The sequence below is a fragment of the Monomorium pharaonis genome, chromosome 9 (assembly GCF_013373865.1).
Source record: "Monomorium pharaonis isolate MP-MQ-018 chromosome 9, ASM1337386v2, whole genome shotgun sequence".
Taxonomy (NCBI): Eukaryota; Metazoa; Arthropoda; class Insecta; order Hymenoptera; family Formicidae; genus Monomorium; species Monomorium pharaonis.
Genome location: NC_050475.1, coordinates 13,687,958 through 13,714,753, shown reverse-complemented (window position 1 = coordinate 13,714,753; position 26,796 = coordinate 13,687,958). Strand labels below are relative to the sequence as shown.

The window sequence follows — 26,796 nt, the reverse complement described above, 5'->3', positions numbered from 1 at the left end:
AAAGAAAAAAGAGAGAAACTAAATGAATTAAGTAAAAAATATTTTACAAAAATGCAAAGTCGGAGAAATAAAATTTACTTAATAAGGATTAAATAAAGGAAAATAGGACTCTCAATTTAATAAAATAATCATAAAAAGGAAAAAGAGAATTCTAACTCCAATCAGTCCTTTTTTTAAGATTTATTGTTTAATAAAAATTAATTTATCTTCGACAAAATTAGTACAACCGACTTTTGTTTACACATTTGCTTGTTGATTATAGTGTCATAATATGTGTATTAATAACGTTTTTTACATTACAGTTAGGAGTTAATGGATATTCATTTATTGTTGACAATAATGGTAGAGTTCTGTATCATCCTGATCTGCGGCTTCTCGTGAGTATATATTCTATCAATAAATAACTAATCAAATAACTTCTGTTATTTGTGAACGTAATTTCATTGCTAATATACTTCTTGTATCCTAACATACATAAGCATAAGATGAATACATTTTAAAAATAATCTTTAAGTTTGACAAAATTAGAGGCTTAAAATAGAAAAGTCTATACAGAAATAAAAAATATTAAATATATAATATATAATATAATTGTGTTACTAAAATAAAAATAATATTAAATAGGCTCTAGTGTTTCAATAAAACCAAAAGAATATAAGCCAATAAGAGCCTGCACAAGTTGTTCGTGTGCAAATATATTTCTGTTTATTGTAAATCTATGTTTGGACGTGTTGCAACGCGGACGCAATTAATACAATAAAATAATCGTACGAAGCGCAGACGTTTCGACTCTCGATTTGAGTCCTCTTCAATGCTAAAGTTTTACAGTTGTCCCTGATTAAATTCCCGTCATTTTGCCGGTGTGGAGTTATCAATGATAAAAGAGATTCATTGTAGTCTATTTGAGATAGAGTTATTCCTAAGTTGCTATGGCAACCAAATAATAGTCAGATTGTATTTTACATAATTGAATGTTGACAGATTGAATACTGAACGTGAGTTAAAACTTACATGCAATGTAATGTTATAGTGTTCATATTTTTTGTGTGATTTTATACATCTTCATAGTCGTCAAACTTTCGATCAAATAAATTTTCAATCTTGAAACACACAGTTCTACTACATTGAATGAGAATAATAACATCACAATATTAAATTGATAATCAGTTTATGAGATAATGCTTACAAGCATGAGCTTAACCAGAGAGGAAAAAATTGAAGGATTTAAACCTCCCGAAATTTTAAAATTTATTTTAACACAACATAATAATAAAAAATCGTTCAAATAGCTCTTTTATTAATTCACAGAAACATGGTAATTCTGAAGATATATTAAATTGCTTTAAAAAAAATTATTGCATAATTTTTTGACGGTGTAGAGATATGGATAATATAGGATAATCTTTGTAGTCAAATTACGATAGAATTATTTCCGAGCTATGACAACGAAACAATGGTCAAAATATATTTTATATGGTTAAATCCTGACAAATTAATTATTGGACGTGATTAAATTAAAACTTACATGCAGAGTAATGAGATACAGACATTGTGTCGGCTAGTGGTAACCGTTATGACTCGATCTTCGCAAAAGTCAAACAATCAATAACGCTCGCTCGAGATTGTAATGGTAATATACATATACAATGACATTAGTAAAGGTGGAAGCTACACTGTGTTTTAAAAAATCAAATCACCATATATGGTGTTAAGTAATTCCATATCATGTTGTAAATTAAGGCCATTGTTTTGTTTTTTAATGTGTATCATTTTAGAAATTAGTCTCTTGTTTAAACTTTTCTCTTCGTCCAAAATTCTTACATGTTTCCAATCAAAATTATGCATATAATTATTCCTGTGGTCTGTGATTACCGAATTCTGGGTAATGTTTCTCCTAATGTGGTTGTTATGCTCCGCTATTCTTGTTCTCAATAATCTGCTTGTTTGCCTCAGGTACGAGGCATCACATTCATTGCAATCAATTTTATACATCACATTAGATTGTAGCAAAGGTGGTGTCGTGTCTTTTTGGGCTTTAATGTATTTGTTCAACTTATTTTGGCTCGTGTAAGTTGCTCGGACTTCCGGTATCCACTTGATGCTTCTACCAACTCTTTCTAATATTTTCGGAACATATAAGATCGTAAAATAGATATTTTTATCCTTGGCTGTTATGTCATTTGATGTTGTATTATTAGTTATCGCAGAATTGAATTTATGTGTATTCTGTGATACTCTTTCTCTAATGATTTTAAATTATCAGTTCTAGTGGATATCCATTATCTAATAAAATATTGATAATCAATTTAAAATTCGTTTTTTGGAAAGAAGGATGCGACAATATCATGACTCTATCAATTAATCCTAACATTACCTCTTTCTTCTGACAAAAAGGATGGTGTGAAAAAGTTTAGATATTTACTTGAGAAAGTGGGTTTCCGAGATGAGTCTATTGTTCAATTTTATGATTTTGATGTCCAAAAAATCCAGCTTTTTGCCCCCCTCCTCTCGAATGTAAATTTTAATCGAGGGTGCTAGTTATTGAAAATATCCACTAGATTTATTTCTATATATGGTGCAGTCAAGGCAATGTCGTCTACACATCTAAAATAAAACGACGGAATGAAAGTTAATTTTTCCAAGCAGCTTTTTTCAAGGTCCTGCATCACCAGATCTGCTATTATCGGGGATAACGATGACTCCATAGGAGCCCCGAAAGTCTGTTTGTATATTTTATCGTTGGATTTAAAATAAGTTGAATTAAGCACTAAGTTAAGGGGATGCTGGACTGTCTCTGAAACTTGATCGAGGTCGATAATGTAGAGTCATTCGTGCACATCATTAATGAAATTTCGTATATATTTCTTTTATAGATTTAGAAATTCTTTTCCAGAATTAAAATACATATATTAATATTAATCTGTGAATTAAACTAGTGCTCTGTTTCTATCTTCAGACCGCCTCGGATCGATTCCTCACTCACACATATATACAAAATTTTCCCTGAGGTTTTTTTCTTATACCAAAGCTTCTAGCTCATTTCTGCAAGCATTTTATTATTTTTTCATGTAATAAGATTAGTGCGTACTAGTTATTTGTACGTACAGAGTCTTTAAAACTTATGTATTACAGATGAAAGACACGAGACGACTGCACAAAAGTATAATTTTTTAACTTTTTTTCGTTTTTTACATGAAATTGTAGGCAGGCACAGGTATTTGTTATTGTCTATACTTTAATTCTAGAGAAAGATTTTTAATTCTATAAACGCAGTAAAGGCCTAATTAAAAATAATAAAATTCAATCGGTAAAACAGACGATTCCAGCATCCCCTTAATGGCTTCAAAAAATTCATTAATCGGTAGACTAATGTTGTTCCTTATGTTGCACCATCTAATCTCAAGGCTCTTGATTGCTAAATATATCAATCGGCACGTTCGTGAACAGTGAAACCACATCAAGAGAAACTAACATATATTCATCTGGAACGAATATGTTAGAGATTTTTTCTGTTAGAAAAAAGCTATTTTTTGTTTCGCTGAGGTTTATTGGTAAACTGTTGGAGACTATTTTATGTAAAAAATTCGCTAAATTATGCAATGGGCTTCTAATAGAAGACACAATAATCTTTAGTGGAGTATTTTGTTTGTGTATCTTTGGAAGTCCATATGCTAAGGATAATACTGCATTTTTTGGTTTTAACCGAGAGTATTCTGACTCCGTAATTAATTTTTGTAGCTTCCATCTTTTGTCGCTTTAACATTGATTGTGTTTCTGTCATGATTTTATTTACTGGATTGCGCTTTACCTCGTTGAAAGTGAGTTTATCAGACAACGAGATATATTGGAGGTCATAGATGAATGGAGATTAATGGAGTAGAAAGAGTCTTTTCAGTATTAAAAAATCTATCTAACAAACACATTGTCCGGTTCAAAATTTTGGACTAAAAACTAATGTTATCATTATTTCATATATATGTATATGCAAGAATATGTCTTTTACTTATATATGAAACCATAATTGTTAAGTAGAATGTATTAATTTTAATTTTATGTTAATTTTATACTTATTCATTTTTTACTGGTTTCTTTTTTTCACCTCCCTCTCTTTTTTACACATATTATAATACTACATGAATGTTTTATGCAGCCTGGAAATACAGAAGTAAGTAGAAGTTAGTGGCATGTCTGTGCTCTACCGTTAGGATCAATTGCAGCAATCACGAGTAGATGAACCGACGATCAGAGTTATCAGGGCGGTCAACAGATGTGAATTTGACATCAAAAGGCTGACAAGAGGAGGTTATATTGGCCGCCTTGATAATTCTGACGTCGGTTCGTTTAATCGTGTTTGGTGAAATTGACAAAGTGCCTTTTCACGCTGACGCTTGACCATAGAGCTTATACTATTGGAGAGGCCATTGCTATATGTCGACAGTAAGAGTCCGCGCGGGGAGAATCAACAGAGATATGAATATATTCTCATATATTCTGTCCCTTTTCATGTTGGACATCCCCACCACTCCGTTTTATAGAAGGAAAGAAGCGCACATACGAGCGGTACGAGCCTACTTAGGCCGTTTACAGGCCGATATCAAACAAAAATAACTAAAATTAATTTGACGTGTCACTATTTATAATGGCAATAACTTGCTATATTTGTAAAAGACGTTATGAAAAAAAGAGTGACATATTGTTTCATCTGTAAGTATGGATATTAACATTTAGAGAACCGGCGTTTTTTCATAAAAATAGTGATTTTTTGGCCAAAATTTTGTACATATTTATAACATATCATAATTTGTTGTGCAAAATTTTGTTCATCAATTGTTTGTTTAGAGGACAAAATCTCTAAAAAATGAATAAGGAAAAAATGACAAAAACTTATATTGTTTAATAATGAATAAACATTACATAAATTATTTAAACATTTAATAAAACGTGTTATTTAATTTAACCTTTCTAAAGTTTTAGAACCTTTCTTTAGTTTTAATTTATATTTCTTAAATATTTACTTCAATATTTTTGAAAATTACAAACAATTTTTAAATATTTTTTATATAAATATTATGTAGTTTATCTTATTTTACCACTTTTATTATTTACATGTATACTTGTATTTCTTTAATTATTTGTAAAGTTTAAGTGCAAATTTATGTTTATAAAGTAAGATTCATGAAATTGGCAAAGAAAAATAAATAAAATTACAACTGCGAATATAGGTTTAAGTACATGTGTTACCTCTAATAGAATAGGCCTAGCACGTAATGTTTTGTATTACAATAATGTTTTAACGATTTTTTATTTTGCATATCTACATGTCTTATTTTTACCTTTTTGTGTTTAATTATTATTATAGATTTCTCTTTAATTATATAAAAAAGTTTTAATGAATAAATCGAAGAAACTTTTTTACAATTTCTACAAAAAATTTTTACATACGAATATAATACTGTGCATTTATTGGCATGCATCTTTTAGATCTTAAATTATGTACCACTTGATGAATGCACAGTGTTATCTTTGTAAGCAATTTTTTTTCGTACAAATTCGAGAATCGGGCCTCAGATTGCATAGTTACGGACCTGTTCCCACAGGAAAAAAGACAGAATATATCCACTTCTCTGTCGATTCTCCCCGCGCGTGTCACACACCAAGGCCCCTCCATTAGTATAAGCTCTATGCGCTTGACGCTCATTTTCAGTGTCAAAGATGTCACGTGATCGAAAATAAAGATTCGTTATTTTTAGTCACGTGACATATAGAAAGTGAACAAAAGACGATTATATATGTTTACATCAAGCAATCAAAACTATGATTTATTACTGTCGATATTTATAATGTCTTCAATCTATTTTTATTTTTATGTACATATATGCGTAAATTTTGTATATCTAAAGGTCTAATCTATAAATGTAATAAACCTTAAATCAAGAAATTCATCGATTAATTAGATGTGAAAAAGAATAATTGACTACGGTCGGTATTGACAGTCGGGTCTTATATTTAAGATCATTTTAAGTATTGTCTTAAGATGCCATCAACCAATCACAGAGCCGTATTAGCATCTTAAGACATTGCTGGAGACAATCTTAAAATAAGATTTGACTACAAATACCGGCCTATGGCTGTATTCGCTTTGGCGTTCATAAAGCTGTGAATGTCATTTCATCCTTGTTTATTAAACAGGGATGTTAAATCATATTTATAAGCGCGGGTTCAGTACACTTCACCGACAATCATTAGACCGAGAGTTTACTTGACTGACACTATTTGGCCGATAGTACACTTGACCGACAGTACACTTGACAGTATCACTCAATCGACAATTACATGCTCGACAAGTACACTTATCGATACGGTCATTTGATCGACAGTTCACTTGACCGACACCATTTGGCCGACATTACACTTGCCCCTCCGCACTCCTTTCCCCCTTGACGGGTGGAACTCGTATCGCGTGGAAAGTCGAAATGTCAGCCAAGTGATGTCGGTTAAGTGAATTGCCGGTCAAATGAGCTCTATTAAGCTAGCAGGACCAAATTAGCAAAATCAAATCTGATCTATTGGATTATTTAGCACTTATTCTGCACTAATTTGCACCACTAATAAAAATTTTGTACTCCATGCCGTATTGAAATAAGTCGTGGTGCTGCTAGCTTAATATTCAGCTAGCAGGACCATAAGAAAAAAAAAGAAAGAAAGAAAAACGAATACAGAAAATTAAAGAGCTGAATTTGCACTAATTTGCATCATTCAAAAAAACTGAATATATTAATTTATTCTGAGCTGAACAACCACAAAATGAATTCAGTCATTTTAAGCACAAAAATGAAGTACTCTTCCCCATGAGTCGAATCAATCGGTACTTGTATACATAACTTGGCATAATTTGCACCGCAAAAATATCAAGTTTCAGATTTTGTACTTTCGCCGTTCGTTCGGAAACTACCCTCGCCCTCTGTACATCTCAAGAGTAAAGTACCCTTCGCCATCAGCCGAATCAGTCGCTACTTGTACACATAACTTGGCATAATTTGCACCGCAAAAATATCAGATTTCAGATTTTGTTGATGACGGTGTTGGTTAAGTGTACTTGTCGATCATGTAACTGCCGATAAGTGATATTGTCGGCCAAGTGTACTCCCAAACAACATACATGTGAAGACGTCTAAAAGACGTTTTTTTCCATGACGTCTTTAAAACATTACTATAAGACGTCTCAATGATTTTAAAGACGTCTTTCTTCTGACGTCTTTAAATTTTAGTAGATGTCTTAAAGACGTCTTAAAGACGAATTTTTAAGTCGTCTTTCAGACATGTTAAAAGACGTCCTGAAGACGACATAAAGACTGTTTTTTAAGACGTCTTTCAGACATTGTTAGAAGACGTCCTAAAGACGCAACCGCAACAGCCGCGATGTAATTTGCGTAACCGCCGCTATAGGCGACGACATGATGTTGTCTTTCTCGTGATGTAATTTACATCTTGAGAGCATATAAGGTCACTCATGGTGATAGATCAACTTACGATAGCAATCGTAGTGAGCTCTCAATTCTCTCAGAGCCCAAACGTAACAGATTTTTTGAATCCTGATGGAGATAATTCCACGGGTCTTCGTGGAGAAAGTTCTGTGGGCTTCCGCGTGAATGTATAAAACTTTTATAAAGGTCTAAAAAGAAATCTAGAAAGGGTCTTCTAGACGTATAAAAGACATTTTTTAGATGTCTCATATAAATTTTAGATTTGTCCTTAGTATGTCTTTTAGATAGCCCTGGCGGAAAAATTTTCTACGAAATTCTAAAAAACTACAAAAATTTACAAAAGTGTTCCAATTCTAGCATTTTTCTGTAAAAACTACAGAAAAATGTTAGAATTGGAACACTTTTGTAAATTTTGGTAGTTTTTTAGAATTTTGTATAAATTTTTCCGCCAGGGAGGTTTAAGATGTCTTTAGGATGTGTTTAAATACGTCTTTAGAGTGCCGAAAATCGGGTCTTTCTGACAATTTTGTAAGACGTCTTAGAAATTTTAAGACGTCTTTAAGACGTCATAATGTTATCTGGGCTGTTGGTCAAATGGTATCGGTTAAGTGCACTGTTGATCAAATTATTGTCGGCCAAATGAATGCGACCCTATAAGCGCTATGAGTGCCAAGCGAACGCAGCCCAATTAATCAATTTCTTATAGCATAAGGCTTGTTACATATTTTTCTTAAAGCAAAATGAACGCAATGTGTTAGCAAATCTTTTACACACGCGCGCACGCACGTGCACACACCTATATTACTCTCATTTTTATATTGAACAAAATTTACATTAAATTTTCCTCGATATAATACATGTTCTAAACATTAATTATAAACTATAAATATTTTTAAATAATTTTTATTATATATAATAATCCTAATAAAAACACGCACAGAAATTCTGCTTTATTTGTAAAAATTAAAAAAAATATTTTTTTCAGTACGATGAAACATTGAAACCTTCATACATAAGTGTAGATTTATCGGAAGTTGAACTCGCAGAATACGACGGCCCTTTGGCTGCCCCGAACAATTCACTTTTACTTGATGTAAGTATAATACTTTCATTGTTTTATCATTTTTACAATTTCTAACATTATATAAAATAACAATACTAGTTAATAATATTATTTTCTTTAGCTGAGACGCGACATGATTGATCAAAAGGAAGGAGAAACGGATTTCACAATCAAAATACATTATGACGATATGGTAAGAAATTATTATAAAAAAGAAACTAAGATAATGTGATCATATGCCATACATATACAAAAATACATAGTATATTAAATTATTTGAATTATGTAAATCAACGTAAAAATTCATATTTTTGAAATCTAAATAAATAATAGTTGTGCAATTTTTAATGTAAGCCATGAAATTTTACAATATTCATGAAAAAAAATTGAGAATTTACACATTTATATGTACATTTGTTTGCAACTTTATGTGTATAGGTTTGCAAAAAATCAGTAAGTTGTTTACTAAAGTATTTTCCTTTATATACATATTTTTTAATATATTCAATAATAATATTTTTAATCAAAAATTTTCGAATTTTATTAATTATAAATATAGAAAAATTGACTTGCAAATTCATAGTATTGTCACAAGAAAAAATATTAAAAAGAAAATACAAAAAATTATTACAATTTACTTCTTACAGCTTTGGTTCGCCATTTTATATTTTAAAAATTTATAAATTCTTTCTTTGGATTTGAAAGCAGCGATTTCAAAACTCCTTTAAATATCAAATTTCAATCATGTTAGGAAAAATTGTTATTATAGTATCCGATACAGAATCTTATACAGAACTAAAATTTATCTTTTAAGTTTGCTGGACTGCCTCTCAAATTTGATCGGAGTCGATAATGTAAAGTCATTCGTGCACATTATTAATGAAATTTCGTATATATTTCGTTTATAGATTTGGAAATTTTTTCCTAGAATTAAAGTACACATATTAATATTAATCTAAGAATTGGATTTTATATCGAGAACGAAAAAAATTTTTTTTATATTACTGTACTTATCAACTTCTTCCGATCCACACTCACACATACATGAAATTTTCAGATACATTATTCTCTTATACCAAAGCTTCTAGCTTATTTCTGAAAGGACATTATTATTCTTTCCTGTAATGACAACGGTGCATAACAATTGTTTTGTATGTGTAGAGTTTTTAAAACTTAGATGAAAGTTACGAGACGACTGCACAAAAGTACAATTTTCTAACTTTTTTCGTTTTTCACATAATTGTAGTTAACCACCGTTTGTTATTGTCTACACTTTAATTCTGGAGAAGGATTTACAATTCTATAAAATCAATTAAGAACCAAGCATATTCGAAAATATTTAGCTACTTCAATTGATAAAACAGACGACTCCAGCATTCCTTTAAATGGCCTTATTAACTCAATTGTGTGAATCGTTTAAAATTGTTTTGAAATTTTCATTTTAGATTTGGATTTAGCGATTTAAAATCTTATTAGATATAAAATAGAAATAACATTTTTAATTTAAAAAACCGTTACATTATAGAGTGTTTTCTTACGTATTGACTTACGTATTGAGATTTTAAGATTTTTTAGGAAATGTAATTTTGAACAAAAAATTTCCTATAAACGTAGATCAAAAAATGCTTTTTTAAGAAGTTAGTGCCCAAATTCCTCATTAGCTTTCAAAATGATTGTAATATGTTTTGAATTAACCAGTTTTACTCTATGAAAACATTTTTTTGATAGTAGAGTTTTATCAATAGTAGAGTTTTTTAAAGAAAGTCTTTATTTATAATTGTGTTACGTCCGTCGGGGTTAGGATCGCGAGAATTATTATTTTTCGTATTTCTTTATGTTACTATACTCTGCCGAGCGGAAACAGAGAGAGTTGGAGGTGCAGCACGGTTATGTGGATTTGAATTAATCGTACTTTTATTAATTGATCTTCCCGTCCTGTAACGGGAAATGCCATTTCTTTTAGTTCTCTTACTTTAATTGATATTTAATGTAACAACGCAGGGTAAGAGATTGCTATTTTAAATTGTCGAGCGGTGCGAAAATCAAAATAACTTTTTTTTTTTATTTTAATAACTTCGCCAAAAAAATCGTACAGACTTCAATTTTTTTTCAATTTGTAGGGAAAAGTTTATATTTTACGATAATTTTTATAAAGTCTACCAGAAAAATTCACTGTACCCCGTGGAGCGTGTCAAAGTATGAAAATTTTTAAATACAAAATACATTCTTACTTTTAAAGAGATGCCGAAAAGGGAAAAGGAGAGGATCAAAATCTAATAAACGCTCTTTAAAGTAGAGACTTCAAGCTTTAAAATGAAAAAAAGAACTTTCCAATACGATAAGTTTTCGCGAAGTTACGATTATTTGAAGTTGAGTGAAATTTTGGTAAAAATTTTTGTTGCGTTAATTTTGTTGCTCAGTGTATACACCCAATGTGGCCCAACTATGTATTTTCCTTTTTTTCGTAAATATTTTTGAAAAAATGCGAAATAACAAAATCAACGTGTTCAATTAAACATTTATTACATGCTTATGGAATAAATTATACATACAATTATTCATTAAATAATGAAATTGTGTTTATTAAAATTACTAAAAGGGGGATTATCTTAACTTTTACCTGTCAAAAGGCTTCAACTAACTAAAGAAAGACAAGAAATACTAATCAAAAAATTAACATTAAATAAAAAAAACAAAATCTTAACTTTCTTGTAATAAGATATATTGTGTTTTTAGTAGTGTCCTTCGCTATAATAATTTCACAATACAAAGAACTTTCTTCCTTTAATTATAAATAAGATGTTTTAATAAAAAATTACAGGGAAACTGCAATGAAAAATAAATACAGTGTCGAAAAGCATTAATGAAGAGCTACATTAATATGAATTGTGGATATATTTCCCATCACCCTTGAAAGGGTTAACTGGCACAAGTGAGTGAGGCCCGATTGCGCACATAAGAAATTGGATACAGTAGTATTTCCCGATTGGACACGGACTCGATTGGACACGGACTCGATTGTATACGGATCCGATTGCACATCGACCCGATTGCGCACCGACCCGTTTGCACACAGACCCGATAGCACAGGATACGATTCCGCAGAATAATGTAAAAACAACCTAGATAGCACAGAAAATTTAGCATAAATTTTTATAAATATTTTACGAATTTATTTTTAAAAAACATTTTTTAAACGTTATATAATCGTTTTTTATAAATTATTTAGAAATAATACAAAAATTATTATTAACAATATATAAAATATATTTTTAAAATATACTGAAAAATATTTATGATATATAAACTCGAAATATTTTTTATATTTTTGGATTATAATATCATAAATATTTATTTTTAATAATTTCTTAAATGTTTATTATATTTTTTTGTATTTGGCAAACTCAGACATAAAAATACGTACAAAATATTTATTATAATATTTTTCTTTCTTATATATATTTTATAGTCACAAACCCATGTAGTGCAAAAAATGCTTTATGCACACACACACACACACACACGCGCGCGCACCGGGGGTGCAAGAGGGGGTTTCGCCCCCCTCCCACACCCACCTTGTCCAAGTCGCTAACCCATGTATTATCTGTAATGCGGAATCGTATCGTGTGCAATCGGATCCGTGTACAAACAGATCGGTGCGCAATTGGGTCCGTGTCCAATCGGGTCCGTGTGCAATCGGGTCCGTGTGCAATCGGGTCGGTGTGCAATCGGATCCGTATGCAATCGGGTCCTTGTCTAATCGGGTCTGTGTCCAATCGGATCTGTGTCCAATTGGGTCCATGTCCAATCGGGTCTGTGTCCAATCGAGTCAGTGTCCAATCGCCACTGTGTCCAATCGGGAAATACTGTGTCCAATCGCTTATGTGCGCAATCGGGACAGTCCCGGCACAAGTACATCGTATCGAGTTTCTGAGCGATATATTAGTGTTATTTGTAAAATTCATTGTGTAACTATTCGAAAATGGGGGTGAGCTAAATTGGGTACATAGCCATATTGGGTACCTTATATTATAATTTCGGTTTAAAATTATGACAAAATATCGAAATTTTTTCATGCTCTTAATGAATTGACAGTGTTGCAATGAAATAATAGCCCGAGTGCACCATATGTGCGACATCGAATAAGGCGTTATGCTTTCCCCACTCTGTCCTGCTTTTGCGCGCTTTGAGCGGCGTCTCTCGCTGAACCAAATATAGATGCAGAAGTTACATTTTTTCTACGGCCAGTTGAATTTTATATTTAAAATTATCTTAAATATTGTCTTGAGAAGCCATCACCCAATCACAGTATTAGTATCTTAAAACATTATTTGAGACAATCTTAAAATAAGACTCGACTTCATAGTATTCATATACCAATGTACAAGTTGACATTGTCGGCTGTTTCCACTATATACTTGATGATGCTTGAATAGATATACTTCATATCCACTAAGTCTTGAAAATACGAAATATAAATTGCTTGTAATCCTCGAGAAATTATTAAACCATAAGACCTTAGATATCTCCGATTACATTCGTTGATGCTGACGGTATCAACTTGTAAAAAGAGATGCTGAGCGAATAAAGGAGAGCATTCTCTTTTTTTTTTCTGTACGTTTAACAATCCCCGTCACTCAGTGGAACACTTTATACAACATCTACAAATTCTTTAGTCCATAAGAAGCATTTTCTTCTTATTTTTCTATTGCATATTGCATCCACTTACAAACTAGCATAGAGGGAGGGGAGTTAGGACTCGCGCACTCTATTCTTATATCTCTATGTTTATAATTACCGTTTAGTTATACAGGTTTTGAAACGACTCCTAATTTTAGTTGTGGGAAGAGACCTGATAAACCAATTGTTATAAATATATGATATAGAAAATAAATATCTTTACAATTAGTACAGTGATTTGGCTAATTGCTCGTAAGTGTGTTCATTCGCATGTGTGGACAATATAGCCAATCCACATGCGTCACACACAATATTTTTTGTTACCTGTGCGTCGAAATGTTGGTCCTTGAATGTGAAGCGACACGTAAGAAAAATACCACTTTCTGCACAAGTAGCGACAATACATTTTATTTTTTATTGTGACTAATAAGCAAGATAAATGTTAAAAAGTAAGTTTTATTATTAACAGTATAAATAAAAAGTATTTTTAAGAAGCTTTATCATTGATAGCTAAAAAAATGTTTTTGTATATTTGAAATTTATTATCTTAAAACTTGTGAACGTACAATTATTTTGATTTCAAATCTTTTTAATTTAATTCCTTACTTTTGCTTCAGCACTTATAAACTATTTTTCTAAATATTTATGAAAATGTGTAAAATAAGTATGATTTCAGAAGTTTTTGGACGCAAACTTTTTAAGGAAGCATTTTTAGACGTTTATAGAAAGTTTTTTATTCAGAATTAAAGTTTCTATAAAATTTCAAAGTCTAATCTAAATTCAGGAATCCTTATACATATGGCATTATACTTCATTGATCAAAAGATTAAAAAAATCAGTAAATTTAGTAACGGCTTCTCTCAGCGAATTGATATTTTTCTGTGTGTAGGGATAATATAATTTTTCTTTTATAATGAGACATTTTGCTCATTATTCTGACTTTTATTTAATTAAAAGTTTGATTTTATTTTAATATTCATTAAAAGACACATTACAAATTCTGTTTTTTGAGCACACTAAAATAAACTTTTCTAAAATTCGTGACGAATATATTTAAGACTATTATCAAAAAAATTTTCTTTATTAAAAAAGTAATTGTTAAAGAAAGAACTTAAAAAAAGAAAAGTAAATTGAGTAATTATACCTCTCTTAGGAAACAGAATTGGTACTTTTTCTTATGTTGAAATAATATAATTTCTATTTTATGATGCGACATTTCATCGATTTTCAGAAAAGGGTCACGATTAGACGGCATAATTATTTTTACAAACCGATCGAGGGTACTCCGTTCTCCTTAGGCTTGGCTTTACCAGAAGGTTACGGTATGTTTGAATTACGGGCCGAGCAGGAGATCAAGCTTGCTATCGTAAATGGTAAGTTTTTTATTACAGTTATTTTAATATTTAGTAAATAACTTTTTTCCAGATTTTACTACATGTTACGGATTGTTCGTGTCTGTCGTTAATTTTTAAATGTGTTAATTACAAATATGTAGATATTATTTACTTTTACATACAGTTACTTCAGAAAATATATCTATTTATATATTTAAAAAACAATTATCTACAAAATTATCTACAAAATATTGAATAATATATACACTAACGCAAAAAAAACGAAACAAAAACTTTGATTAAATTTTTAGATAATCTTTGACATAACTTTGCGAAAAATTATCCAAATTACATGGATTTTTTTAATTGAAGGGGAAAGACTTTAATATACATCCGAAAACAAGTTTAATTTTTATATCGCATGAAAACCAAACATGCTTTTTTAATTGAAAAAAGTAAAAATTTATTATTATTTTTCACAAGTTTCTCGTTAAAATCTTGTTAATATTTATTTTTAAAACAGATTTTTAAAACACATTCTTTTCTAAGCAAAAATAACATGTTGATACAATGTTTTTTGTTGATTATACACGAGTTTGAAATTTGCATTGCATTTTATGATATTTTAGCGAATAAATACAGTATTTTTTGAATATCATGAAACAATATCAATATGATATTGCACATTAATTTTATTTGTGTTTAACTCAATCATACCGCCGTCATCAAAATGACTCAATGTGCACCACATTGAGGTTAATGATCGGATTTTGCACATCATGTGACCCTGAAAATAGCCGATTTTTAAAATAAAATAATATTTTTTTTTTTGTATGAGTATGTGTATATGTAGGGGAGAATGGGGGAATTGCAGTAAGAATTATTTCTTATTTTCTGAAAAAGAAATGTCTTTAAAACCAAAATGAAATAGTTGACGGATACTTCATGAATCATTTTTCGAAAGTAGAAGCATAAAAGTTAAGAAAGCTAATAAATAATTAAGCCTGCATTGATTAAAAAAATCTCTGAATTGACCGCAATTGACCGACATTTTGGGTAATTACGGTCGCCTCTTGGATAACTATGGTCACCTTTGGGGTGATGCCAGCCGGTCGCTAGCAGCCAGGATTCAGTGGGCTATATTTTGATAGGAGGCCAAAAAATCTTGTATCGTGGCAAAAAAAATAAGATTGTTAGACATCAAATAGATAGAAATAAGTTTTTTTATTTAACTATGCGCTTACCTATAACTATTATAAATAATAGGACTTTTTTAATACTGTCTTACTTAAAAATTTTATTATACTAGAACACAACATTGCGCGCGCTTCGCGCGCGCCACTTAGCATTTTTATATTGAACATTGCACTTATTCTTCTTCTGTAATATTACTCTCACACACTTTATCATATTTAATGCCCTTCTCTATCTCACGCTCCTTCTCCCCCTCTCTAAATTATTAATTATATTATTAATGATATTAATTATATTATTTTCATATTGTTCAATATTACTCTTACACTTTACTTTCTTATTTAATCCTCTTCTTTATCTCTCACGCTCTCTCACTCCCCCCCCCCCTCTCTCTCTCTCTCTCTCTCTCTCTCTCTCTCTCTCTCTCTCTCTCTCTCTCTCTAAACACAAATTATTTATTATATTATATTTGCATGTTTCTTAATATCACTCTTACACACTTTACCTCCATACTTAATCCCCTTTAAATAAATTAAAAATTATAATATATTATATGTAACGTTACCTGTTAATTTTCAATAAAATTTCAAAACTTTCTGGCTTTCTTGTTTAATCTCTCTCAATTATAATTTCCTTTCATCTAATCTCTTTCCTTTTCTAATCTCTTTCGATAAAACTCACTATCGCTTTCTGACCATTTCAACAACTTCTGACAACAAGCATCCAACAACTTTAAAATTAAATATTTTAAATCTTATGCCTTAATAATACAACATTAAATTTAAATTTTTAAATAAATTAAAATTTATACGTAATGTTACCTGATAATTTTCAATCAAATTTCAACACTTTCACTTTCTGGATTTCTTTTTTAAACTCTCTCGATCTCAATTCTTTCTCTTTAATCTCATTTCTTTTCTTCTATTAAAATACACAAAATGTCAAAATAATTAAAACGCAAATGATATTTAATGAGAATAATAATAATTAATAAAAATTGATAATTATTGAGAATGATAATTAATAAGAAATGAGAATTAAGAGTTTAAGATTCCTTTTTTTCAAAATATTTAAAACGCAAATGTTACCTTCCCGAAATCTCGCACTCTCTCTCTCTCTCTTTTTCTCTCTTAATAAGATCTTCAAATTTACTTAATTTCTCTCTCTCTCTCTCTCTCTCTCTCTTTCCTTCTCTCTCTCTCTCTCTCTCTCTTTCTCTTCTTCTTCTACCTATCACTTAATTCTTGCATTTTTTTTAAACTTTTTATTTTTTATAAATATCTATATAAACACTGGCGCAAAAGAAAACGAGACAAAAGTTTTGACCGATTTTTAGGCAATCTTCAAAGTGATGCAACTTTGCGAAAAATTATCTAAATTACATGTACTTTTTTTAAATTAAAGGGCAAAGACTACTTTGAGAATCCCTAGGTGAAAGTTTGATTTGTTAAGTGCTAATATAACATATAGTATTGCAATGAGTAGGCAGTCCTCAACTACATATCTCATTGGATACATTACATTTTTTTGCAGTGTATATGGTTTTACGTCCGTATTAGCTATATTAATTGATTTTGAAACAGCTATAAGAAAATCAATATATCTACCAGTTTGGAGTCAATGTTAATTACAACCAAATGATATATTGATTTTCTACCCCTGACATTCATTAATATTATGTAAATTTTTATTTCTATTTTCTGTATATACCTCTTTAATATTTCTTTTTTTCTTCTCTTACTCTCTGCTTCCTCTATTTCTTTTTTCTTTTTTTAATATAATGTTTATTTTCTTTAACCTTAAATAAAAACATTTATATATGTTAAAAATAAAAACGCAATTAAGTCATTAAAAATTCAAAATTTTGACAAATCAAGCTTTACAGTTTTTTAAACAATTATTAAATACCTATCTCGTCTTTCTTCCTTTTTTCTCTCCGCTTTTTTATGAAATGTCTTAATGTTTATTAATTTAAAAGAATTATGCTTTTTGAATCTTTTCTCTCTTTTCTTTTTTTCTCTCCTTTCTTTATCTTTTTCTCTTTCTTTAATCCTCTATCCTTTATCTTCTGCAATTTTGAATAAAAAACGTGTAAGTATAATTTTATAAATAATTACATAATATTATATAAAAACATTTTTATAAAAAATTATTATTTACTTAATTATTTTTAATTTTATTTTTTATTTTTTTTTATCTCACGCTCTCTCACTCTCCTTTTCTCCCTCTCTCTCTTTCTCTCTTTCTCTCTTTCTCTCTCAACACAAATTATTAATCACATTTTTATGTTGTCTATATCTATCCTCTATCTTCTGCAATTTTGAATAAAAAACGTGTAAGTGTAAGTTTATAAATAATTACATAATATTATATAAAAACATATTTTAATAAAAATTATTTACTTATTTTTTTTAAACTTTTTTTTATAAATACACACACACACATATATGTATGTATTTATTTAAAAAAAGTTAAAAGAATTAAGTAAATAATAATTTTTAATAAAATATATTTTTACATAATATTATGTAATTATTTATAAATTTACATAATTTTACACACACACACACGCGCGCGCACGCACAAATATACACACACAGAAAAAAATATAGCCAATAATATATGTAATTGCGAGCTGCTAACTTACAATAATATTTACTGTTAATGCTCTAACACTCTTCTTTTTCTTCTTTCTTATACTCTCTTTCTCTTTTTCTGCTCCTTCTTTCTATAGAAGTCGCTGTTTCTCCTTCTGTTTTCTTTTCTGCTTCTTTTTTCAACAAAAGTCGAAACTCTCTTTCTCCTACCAATCTATTTCCTTTCCTTCTTTTTTTCTAAAAGATTATAAAATTTTAAAGATATTATTGTTATTTTCTATATATATTACATTATTACTTAATATATCTTAATATTATATAAAAACATATTTTAATAAAAATTATTTACTTATTTTTTTTAAACTTTTTTTTTATAAATACACACACACACACATATGTATGTATTTATTTTAAAAAAGTTAAAAGAATTAAGTAAATCATAATTTTTAATAAAATATATTTTTATATAATATTATGTAATTATTTATAAATTTACATAATTTTACACACACACACGCGCGCGCGCATACACAAATATACACACACAGAAAAAAAATTAGCCATAATATATGTAATTGCGAGCTGCTAACTACATAAAATACTCAATACAATAATATTTACTGTTAATGCTTTAACACTTTTCTTTTTCTTCTTTCTTACACTCTCTTTCTCTCTCTCTTTTTCCGCTCCTTCTTTCTATAGAAGTCGCTGTTTCACCTTCTGTTTCCTTTTCTGCTTCTTCTTTCTACAAAAGTCGAAACTCTCTCTTTCTCCTACCAATCTATTTCCTTTCCTTCTTTTTTTCTAAAAGATTATAAAATTTTAAAGATATTATTGTTATTTCCGAGAGAGAGAGATTATATTATTACTTAATATATCTCTTTATTACTTACCTTATTACTTACACACTTTTGATATAACCAATTTTGATTTGAAAACACAACTGTCAAACACTACGAAGCATGCGGCTCAATGATCAGCGAAAGAACCAATCAGCATCGCGGATTAAAGGCAACAATTCTTCGAGACTTTCGAGATGACTTCGATACATTCGATAAATAAATAACATATCTTTTTTAGAAAAGGATAGGTAGCAGTATATCTCTCAAACAAAAAACGAAAAATAAGATAAATGCTTTCAATAGCGCAACTTTGTATTATAACTTTCTTTTTTTTACATCTTTTACAGTCTCATTAATTTGTCTCTTTGGCTTCTTTTACTCTTCTTCTTTCGCCTGCTCTTTCTCTTTCGTTTTTTTCGGCCTTCCTCTCCGCCTTTTTTCAATCGGTTCTTTTTTCTTCATTATTCTTTCTTCTTCGTTCCGTTCTCGATTTCCTTTTGGATTCACCTGCAATTTTTCTTCCTTAATTATTTTCTTCTATTTCTTTACTTCTAATTCTTCTCTCATGGGGGAACTGGTTATTGATTGCTGTTTCTTCCGACCAGCTCTTTTCAGTACAGAATTCTGTGGTATCACATTTTCTTTCGGCAACAGGCAGGGTGCAATGTCGTTCATGTTCGACAGCGGGGAAACAGTAGGTTCAACAATCGGCGATGTTCTCTTGGTGTTTAGCGTATTTATAGCCGTTATGGTGCTCGTCGATCCACAATTAAATAAAATTTTCTCTTCACCAGCTGTGCTCGTCGATACATAAGCGAATAAAATTTTTTCTCTGCCAAGACCAAAATTTCTCGAAGTTTCTTCACGTGAATCTACAAGAAACATTGGAAGCTCATCGATATTGAATGCTGCATCTGCGATAATCGATGGTGATATCAAGGTATCGTCGTGAATAGCAGTCTGTGATGGCTCTTTTTGTTGGAGTATTTTCGGTGTGATGTTTTCATTGCTGAGTGGATTCGAATTTATTGACCGTAGTGGCGAAGCAGCCACGAAATCTTCTTGCAGAATTATATTTGGATTGAGTGGACAGATTCCAGTCGAGCGAAATCCAGAAATCCGTTTTTCAATTGAAGCAACTTTTACGTAGGCTTTCTGAAAACTGAAGCCAGATCATATTCAGTGATTTTACGCAGCGACTTAGATTTCATCATATTATCACTTTCCGTGCGGAACGCAGCTTTGAATGGACCGAAAAAAGTAACATCTAATGGCTGAAGTCGATGTGAAGTATGCGGAGGCAATGAAACCATCACTATGCCATGGTCACGACAGAATTCATAGGCTTCTAGAGAAATATGACTTGCCTGATTATCCAAAACTAGTAAGACTTGCTTTTCTTTTGAACATGTTGAATTCTCCACAAAGTGCTTCAGCCATACAAGGAACAGTTCCACAGTCGTCCAACCGTTTTTCGAGCAATGATAAATTGCTCCGATAGAGCCATCAGTTGATAAGCCAGCTGCTATTCTCTGACGAAGAAAAATGAACATTGGAGGAATAAAACTCAGCGCTGACAGTACACGGAAAAAAGTTTGGCACTACAGAAGCACCAACTAGTGTAACAGCTGTACGAAATGAGAGTGCGCTGTTGTACTTCTCTTTGGCACGGCAGCTCTCTCAGTTTGGGAGCCCTGCTGTCCCAATCTGGCACCGCAGCATTCCTAACCTTAAAGTGCAGTGGTTGCCTCATCAGGGTGGGGAGAACAGTTCTCCCGGCGCTTAGTGCTGCCAGTTACCCAAAACTGGCACTCTGGTAGTCCTAAATGCGAGGTGGCGCTGCACTACCACCTATGATGCAGCAATAGTGTCAAACTTTTTTCCGTGTACAGACGACTGTGACTGTTCTTCCTCGTTCGCTATTGGTCATAGCACCAAGTCTCTTCTGACCTTTCACAGCGATCACAGTTTGGGGCTGTTGGACTGTTATAATTCCTGTTTCGTCTATATTCCAAATTTGGGATGGCAAGAAGTTATATTTGTCCATCACGAGCCTCAGGTTATCGAAAAACATTTTTACAGCCTCCGAATTGAATCCTGTCACACGATTGAGGCTTGTTGCCTCTGGTTTCCTCACGCGGATTGAGGGATTACGAGCTTGGAATCCATAGAACCAATCTACGCCTGCACATCTTTTTTCTTTATTAAAATTATTAGGGATGTTGTGGCGTTCAGCAAACTCAAATGCTGCGCAGCGCACTTAAAAAGGTGTCTGTCCGTAGAACACTTTCGCTAACTTTATTAAAGTATTAGCAACGCAGCTTCTTGGGCTGCTGTAAAAACAGGCTTTCGACCCATTCTTGGCTTTGAGAAATTGTCTCTTGTCTTGAGTCTCTGCTGGATAGTGCTGAAGGGAATGTTTGATGCAGTCGCAGCCTGACGAATGGAAATTCCAGCTTTTATTGTTCCGATAGCTGCTCTGAGCTCGTCTGAGGACCATTTTCCTCTTTCTGTTTTTCTTGCTCTACAACGAGGCATCTTAAATTGAAAATATAATTACAATTAATGATTAACAGAAAAATTGAAATTTTAACATAAAATTCCGGCGTTATTTCAAGACTGAAATGTCCATCAAATTGAACATATTTTCTATGTAAATCATGTATATTATTCATTTCTCACTGAGTTTGGATAAATTCTACCAAATTTGTGGTATAAATATAGGTATATACATATCGTGATGTTCACGCTGTCACTCAACGTTTGCAGGCATGTGACCGATGGTTAACAGGTTATATTCGACTGCAATTTCCCTGTGCAAGCGACACCAACAAAAACCAAGTGTATTTATATTAAATAATAATATATTTATACGATGTCATCGTTTTAATATGGGCGAAATGGAAGCTAAAGAACCAAAAAAGTCATAAAGAACGGTTAAATGTAATTTTAACTACTAAAAATTTTGCGAAACCCTTATTAAAAGTACATCGATTCTTATAAGAAAAAGGGCGTAAAATAAGAATTACCAAATTTTTATTAATTTATGTTGGTTTAATAGGGACGGCATAATAAATTACTCGATAATCATGTATGTAAACGGATAGAGACAAAAAAGTTTGATATAACTGTTGTATGTTTATGTAAACGAGTGACCGGCATTGCCTGATGACCGACATTCCCCCCTATGTTTATGTGTATACAAGTACACATACACATAATCATACATAAAAAATAAAAATTCAAATTTTATTTAAAAACATGTTTTTTTAAATTGCTTAGAAAAGAATAAACTTTAAGACTCTGGATAAATATTAACAAGATTTTAACGAAAAACTTGTAAAAAATAATAATAAACTTTTATTTTTTTCAATTAATAAAACATGTTTGATTTTCAAGCGAAATAAAAAGATCACACTTAACAAGTCAAATTTTTTTACTAGGGATTCTTAAAGTAGAGTCTTTTCCCTTCAAAAAAAAATTTATTCAATTTGGATAATTTTTTGCAAAGTTATGTCACTTTAAAGATTGCCTAAAAATTCGGTCAAAATTTTTGTTCCGTTTCTTTGCATCAGTGTATAATAATAATTTGATAAGATTTCCGAATAGTATCTCCAAATTTGCTTGCAACAATTGTAGTTTATTACGAGACATATTTATTGTGTAAAGAATTTTTTGCGAAAAAGAACAGAAATAAAGAAATTAGCGCAAAAAAATTCAAAATAAAATAAGTATAATATAGTATAAAAAAGCCACGTCCGATTACCTGAATTTTGACATAGGAGGAATATACTGTGACGTGATGTTTTTCGTCCGTCACAAGGGCCGGAATGGCCCGGCCGGAAAAGGTTATTTAGGGCCGCGCCTTATCTCGAGGGGAGCGGCGGCCCCTTCCTTTACCGGCTAATTTAATTTAGAAATTAGATCTTGACAGAGAGCGGGTGGAGTGGTGTGCCAGAATGACCATTTGTAATTTACGGAGCAGCCGTCGAGGGACTGTCAGTGAGAAGCCTAGACGACCGAGCGGCGGGACCCCGGGCAGCCGAAGGACCGCGAATCAGGTCAAGTATCTACGTACAATACCGAGATACGTAAGGAAAGTCGTGGGACAAACATTGCCGCTATGTCTTCTTGTAGAGAAAGGAGCAGCAACTAGGTACAGCCGAAAACGACGCCGGGGAAAGAGCGTACGCCCTTACGTCCGTCGGCCAGGGTGGAGGAAACCCTAGCAGGAGCGATCGTCACGGCCTCGACTAATAAGCCGGACGGGGCCTGATCAACCCCGAGCCGGTCCAGCAGCAGCCAATATGGCGAGAAAGGCCATCGAGGCGTACAATCCGCAGCCTTCGAATTGCGCGGCGTCAAGATCAGAGGCGCCCTCGGACGCTGAGATCCTGCAGGACGAGCAAACGCCTCCCATCGACTAGCGATCCGTATGCGCAGATCGAAGCGCGATCGATGCGCAAGCCACTACTGGCGTCCGCGGCGCCCGCTCACAATTCGTCACTGTTTGGCGAGTCGACTAAGGGTGCGGACCAACGGTTACCAGCGACGTCCTCGAGAATTATAAGGCCACCACTTTGATCACGCGGTAAGAACGGAGACGGTACGGTACCACCGTGAATTGCGAGATCATAAGAAGTTAATAGACGCCGTAAGAGAAGGTCGCGGCGAGTAAATTCAGTAGTACCGAGTAAGGTCTGTAGATGAACGACGGGAGGGGAAAGAAGGTCTTTCCATCCATTGTTATACATTTTCTCACTCCTCTCGTACAACAAACACTACAGTTACACTTTATGACTCAAAAATGGCGCTCATGCGATGACCTTCCTTCCCCTCCCGTCGTTCATCTACAGACCTTGGTACCGAGCATATTCGGGACCCGTGTCGGGCTCCGTTTCATAAGTTAAGCGCTCGTTTTCTGTAATTCTCCCCTCGAGAGCCGTCAAGCCGACAGTCGTGTAAATGTTCTATTAATTGTAATCTGCGGGACGCCGGGACGACGCGAGAGTGAGACTTCCGGGATCCGTGCCCCGAGATTAAACATACCAAGAGCCCCGAGTGGCGGGTATATTACCGAGACGAGATATCGAGAAATCCGCCTCCCGGACGAAGATACCGAGCACCCGGGGACGATTCCGTTAGTTGATTTTAATCATTCAATTATTTGATCATCAAGTCCGTTTATTATTAAATATTTTAATAAAAAATTATAATAAATAAATTTTGTATTAATATTCTTATAATTGGCGCATTTACTTTTGTGACGTGGCGCGTCCGGCCGCGCTCATCACAAGGGCGTAAGTCCGACCGAGGGGGTCAGTCTGGGACTACTCCTTGCCGAGCCGAGGAGGAAACGACTTTATTGTTTATTGTCTTCCTTTCTAACTTTCGCGCTACCGTTTTTCATTTTTAATTATTAGTTTATCTAGAGATAAGGCGCCGAGTGTGGGCTCAATCCCAAAGGTGTATCGAAGACGGAAGAGAAGCAGCCGTCGTGGGAGTTTTGCCGCAGGCGACCGACAGTGGACGAGGTGCCTCGCAGGGAGTTTCCTCGCCGAGTCGTGCGTCGGGCCCCGCTGCGCGTTGCCGTCCCTGAGCTACGAGGGTACCGACTCCTACAGCATGATTACAAGACGATTCTCTGGAGAAATCACGCTGAGGGCACGCCACCGGGCTGCAGACCGGGGGAAGCGGCCGTATCAGTGCCAACCGTTCGCCAGCAAAATCGGTTCGGTCGCGGCCTGGCCAGCCGGATCAGCCGAAGCAGCAGGGCAAGAGAGATCTCGCATCTGAAAATCGACACGCGCAGATTCCGAAAAGTTCCGAGAGATGAAGCGGCGCTGCGGTGGATCGAGAATCCTGCGAAGTGTGCGGATCTACCTACCGAAATTCGAAGCGCGCAGGCGCCTGCGCGGCGGCTCGAGCCGGCCGGCGTGGGACCGGGGCTCCTCACTGTTCGGTGAGCTGCTTACCGAGGCGTATCGACGAGGACCAGCCCTTTTGTTACCGACTCTGGTGGACCAGGATCTCTTGTATTGTAAGGCCATCACTCGGCAGCCCTCAGGAATTGCCTAAGATTCGGTTAAAATGGTCGACTCTCGTGCGGGTCCGGATAAAGGATACCGTTTCTTGTCGTGTTACCGGTAATTCGGCATCAGCTACCGTTTTTGTGTTTGCTTTTGCGTTTGAGACACTCGAATTAAAGAGTAGAGTCTCGTTACCGCACGAGGGATTGGACCGACCGGCCCCGAATATTGATTAATTAAGTTCGTCCCTCTCGGACAAAGCCGGCACCGACAGTCATCGTTAGTTAATAATAGAGTTATTATTATCGCGAATACTGTTTCCGTAAATTACTATATTTGTTGTTGTTCGAGCAGAGAGCCTCGTCGGTCTCCCGCCTCGTATAGTAGATTTTCTAAGGTTTTCGCATTTGCTCTGTTCCTAGATTCTTGTTTTCGTCTCCGTCGCGTAAATCTGTGAATTTAGCGTTTCCGCTACTCTGAGTAATGTCAATTATTTCCGTTGTTACCGTATTCTTTAATCACTTAAGAAATATATCTTGATCCGTGTTATTTATTTAAAATCTGAGTACCGATTCTATTCTGCGACCTGCCTTGATCCGAAATCTCCACACCTCCCGTTTATCTAAGACCCACGCCCCTCTACCGCTTCGAATAAAAGAGCTACCGGCATTAGTAACGCTTTCTCTTTGGCTATCGAATTATCGTTAAGTATTGTGTGGCGCGGAAATTCGCGCCTGGCGCCTAAAATATATATATTATTGTGAAGATACCGTTTACGCAAATTACCGATATCGTGTAGAGAGCATTCTCGAGCGATATTTTAAAGATATCGTTTTTGCGAGTTACCGATACCGTTGAGAGAGCCTTTAGAGATACCGTTTTGCGAGTTACCGATATCGTTGGGGAGAGAACTTCTTCAAGTTCCATTGGGGAGATATCGTTTCCGTAAGCTACCGATTTTCGTTGAGAAAGCGTTACTCGTTAAAATTAATAAAGGTTACCGTTTAATTGGGCGCAGCCCCTTCGGACCTGGCGGTTCTCGAAGGAAAGCTACGTCGCACTTTATATCATTATTTGTGTAGAGAAGACAATAAAACAATAGGACAATAAGACAATTTACCTAATATAATAATTTTTTTTAGGCGCACACACTTGGCGCCTTTTTTATTTTTTTTTTAAAGGGTAATTGTGTTCGGATATCACGCATTTTGTAGTATTAAGCATTTTATTTAGAATATTATATATTTTTGCAATAAAAAATTATTATATAATTATTATTATTATTATTATTATTATTATTAGTATTATTAATTATTATTAATTATAATTATTGATAATTTACTATATTTTTGGTAAAATTAGTAAAATTTACTAAAAGTATAGTGAAATTTTTTGCTACTATATAACTTTCTGATACTGCATGCTTTGTAATTTCCTGTAGAGCTTCTTTCCTTATATTACTTTTGTCAACTTTATATATCATGTGAAACTCGCCGCGAACTCGTCTGCTAACGTCAAAGCATATATTCGACTATGAACGCACACTTATCATCGGATCTACGAGACTTTTCTT

General features: G+C 33.1%; 1 protein-coding gene and 1 long non-coding RNA gene across 4 annotated transcripts in view; both read left to right on the top strand.

Moving 5' to 3' along the window:
* LOC105838187 (voltage-dependent calcium channel subunit alpha-2/delta-4) overlaps window positions 1–26,796 on the top strand; it is a 187,842-nt gene that overhangs the window by 35,306 nt on the left and 125,740 nt on the right. For all 3 annotated transcript variants that reach the window (XM_036292266.1, XM_036292265.1, XM_036292264.1), the window contains exons 10-14: window positions 303–377; window positions 4,151–4,165; window positions 8,470–8,577; window positions 8,669–8,740; window positions 14,459–14,600. In XM_036292266.1, coding sequence (XP_036148159.1) covers window positions 303–377; window positions 4,151–4,165; window positions 8,470–8,577; window positions 8,669–8,740; window positions 14,459–14,600 — 412 coding nt within the window. The remainder of the gene's footprint in view (window positions 1–302; window positions 378–4,150; window positions 4,166–8,469; window positions 8,578–8,668; window positions 8,741–14,458; window positions 14,601–26,796) is intronic.
* Window positions 19,661–25,780, top strand: LOC118647410. The gene is made up of 2 exons (XR_004964687.1): window positions 19,661–23,785; window positions 24,618–25,780. It is a non-coding gene; the product is annotated as an uncharacterized LOC118647410 (long non-coding RNA).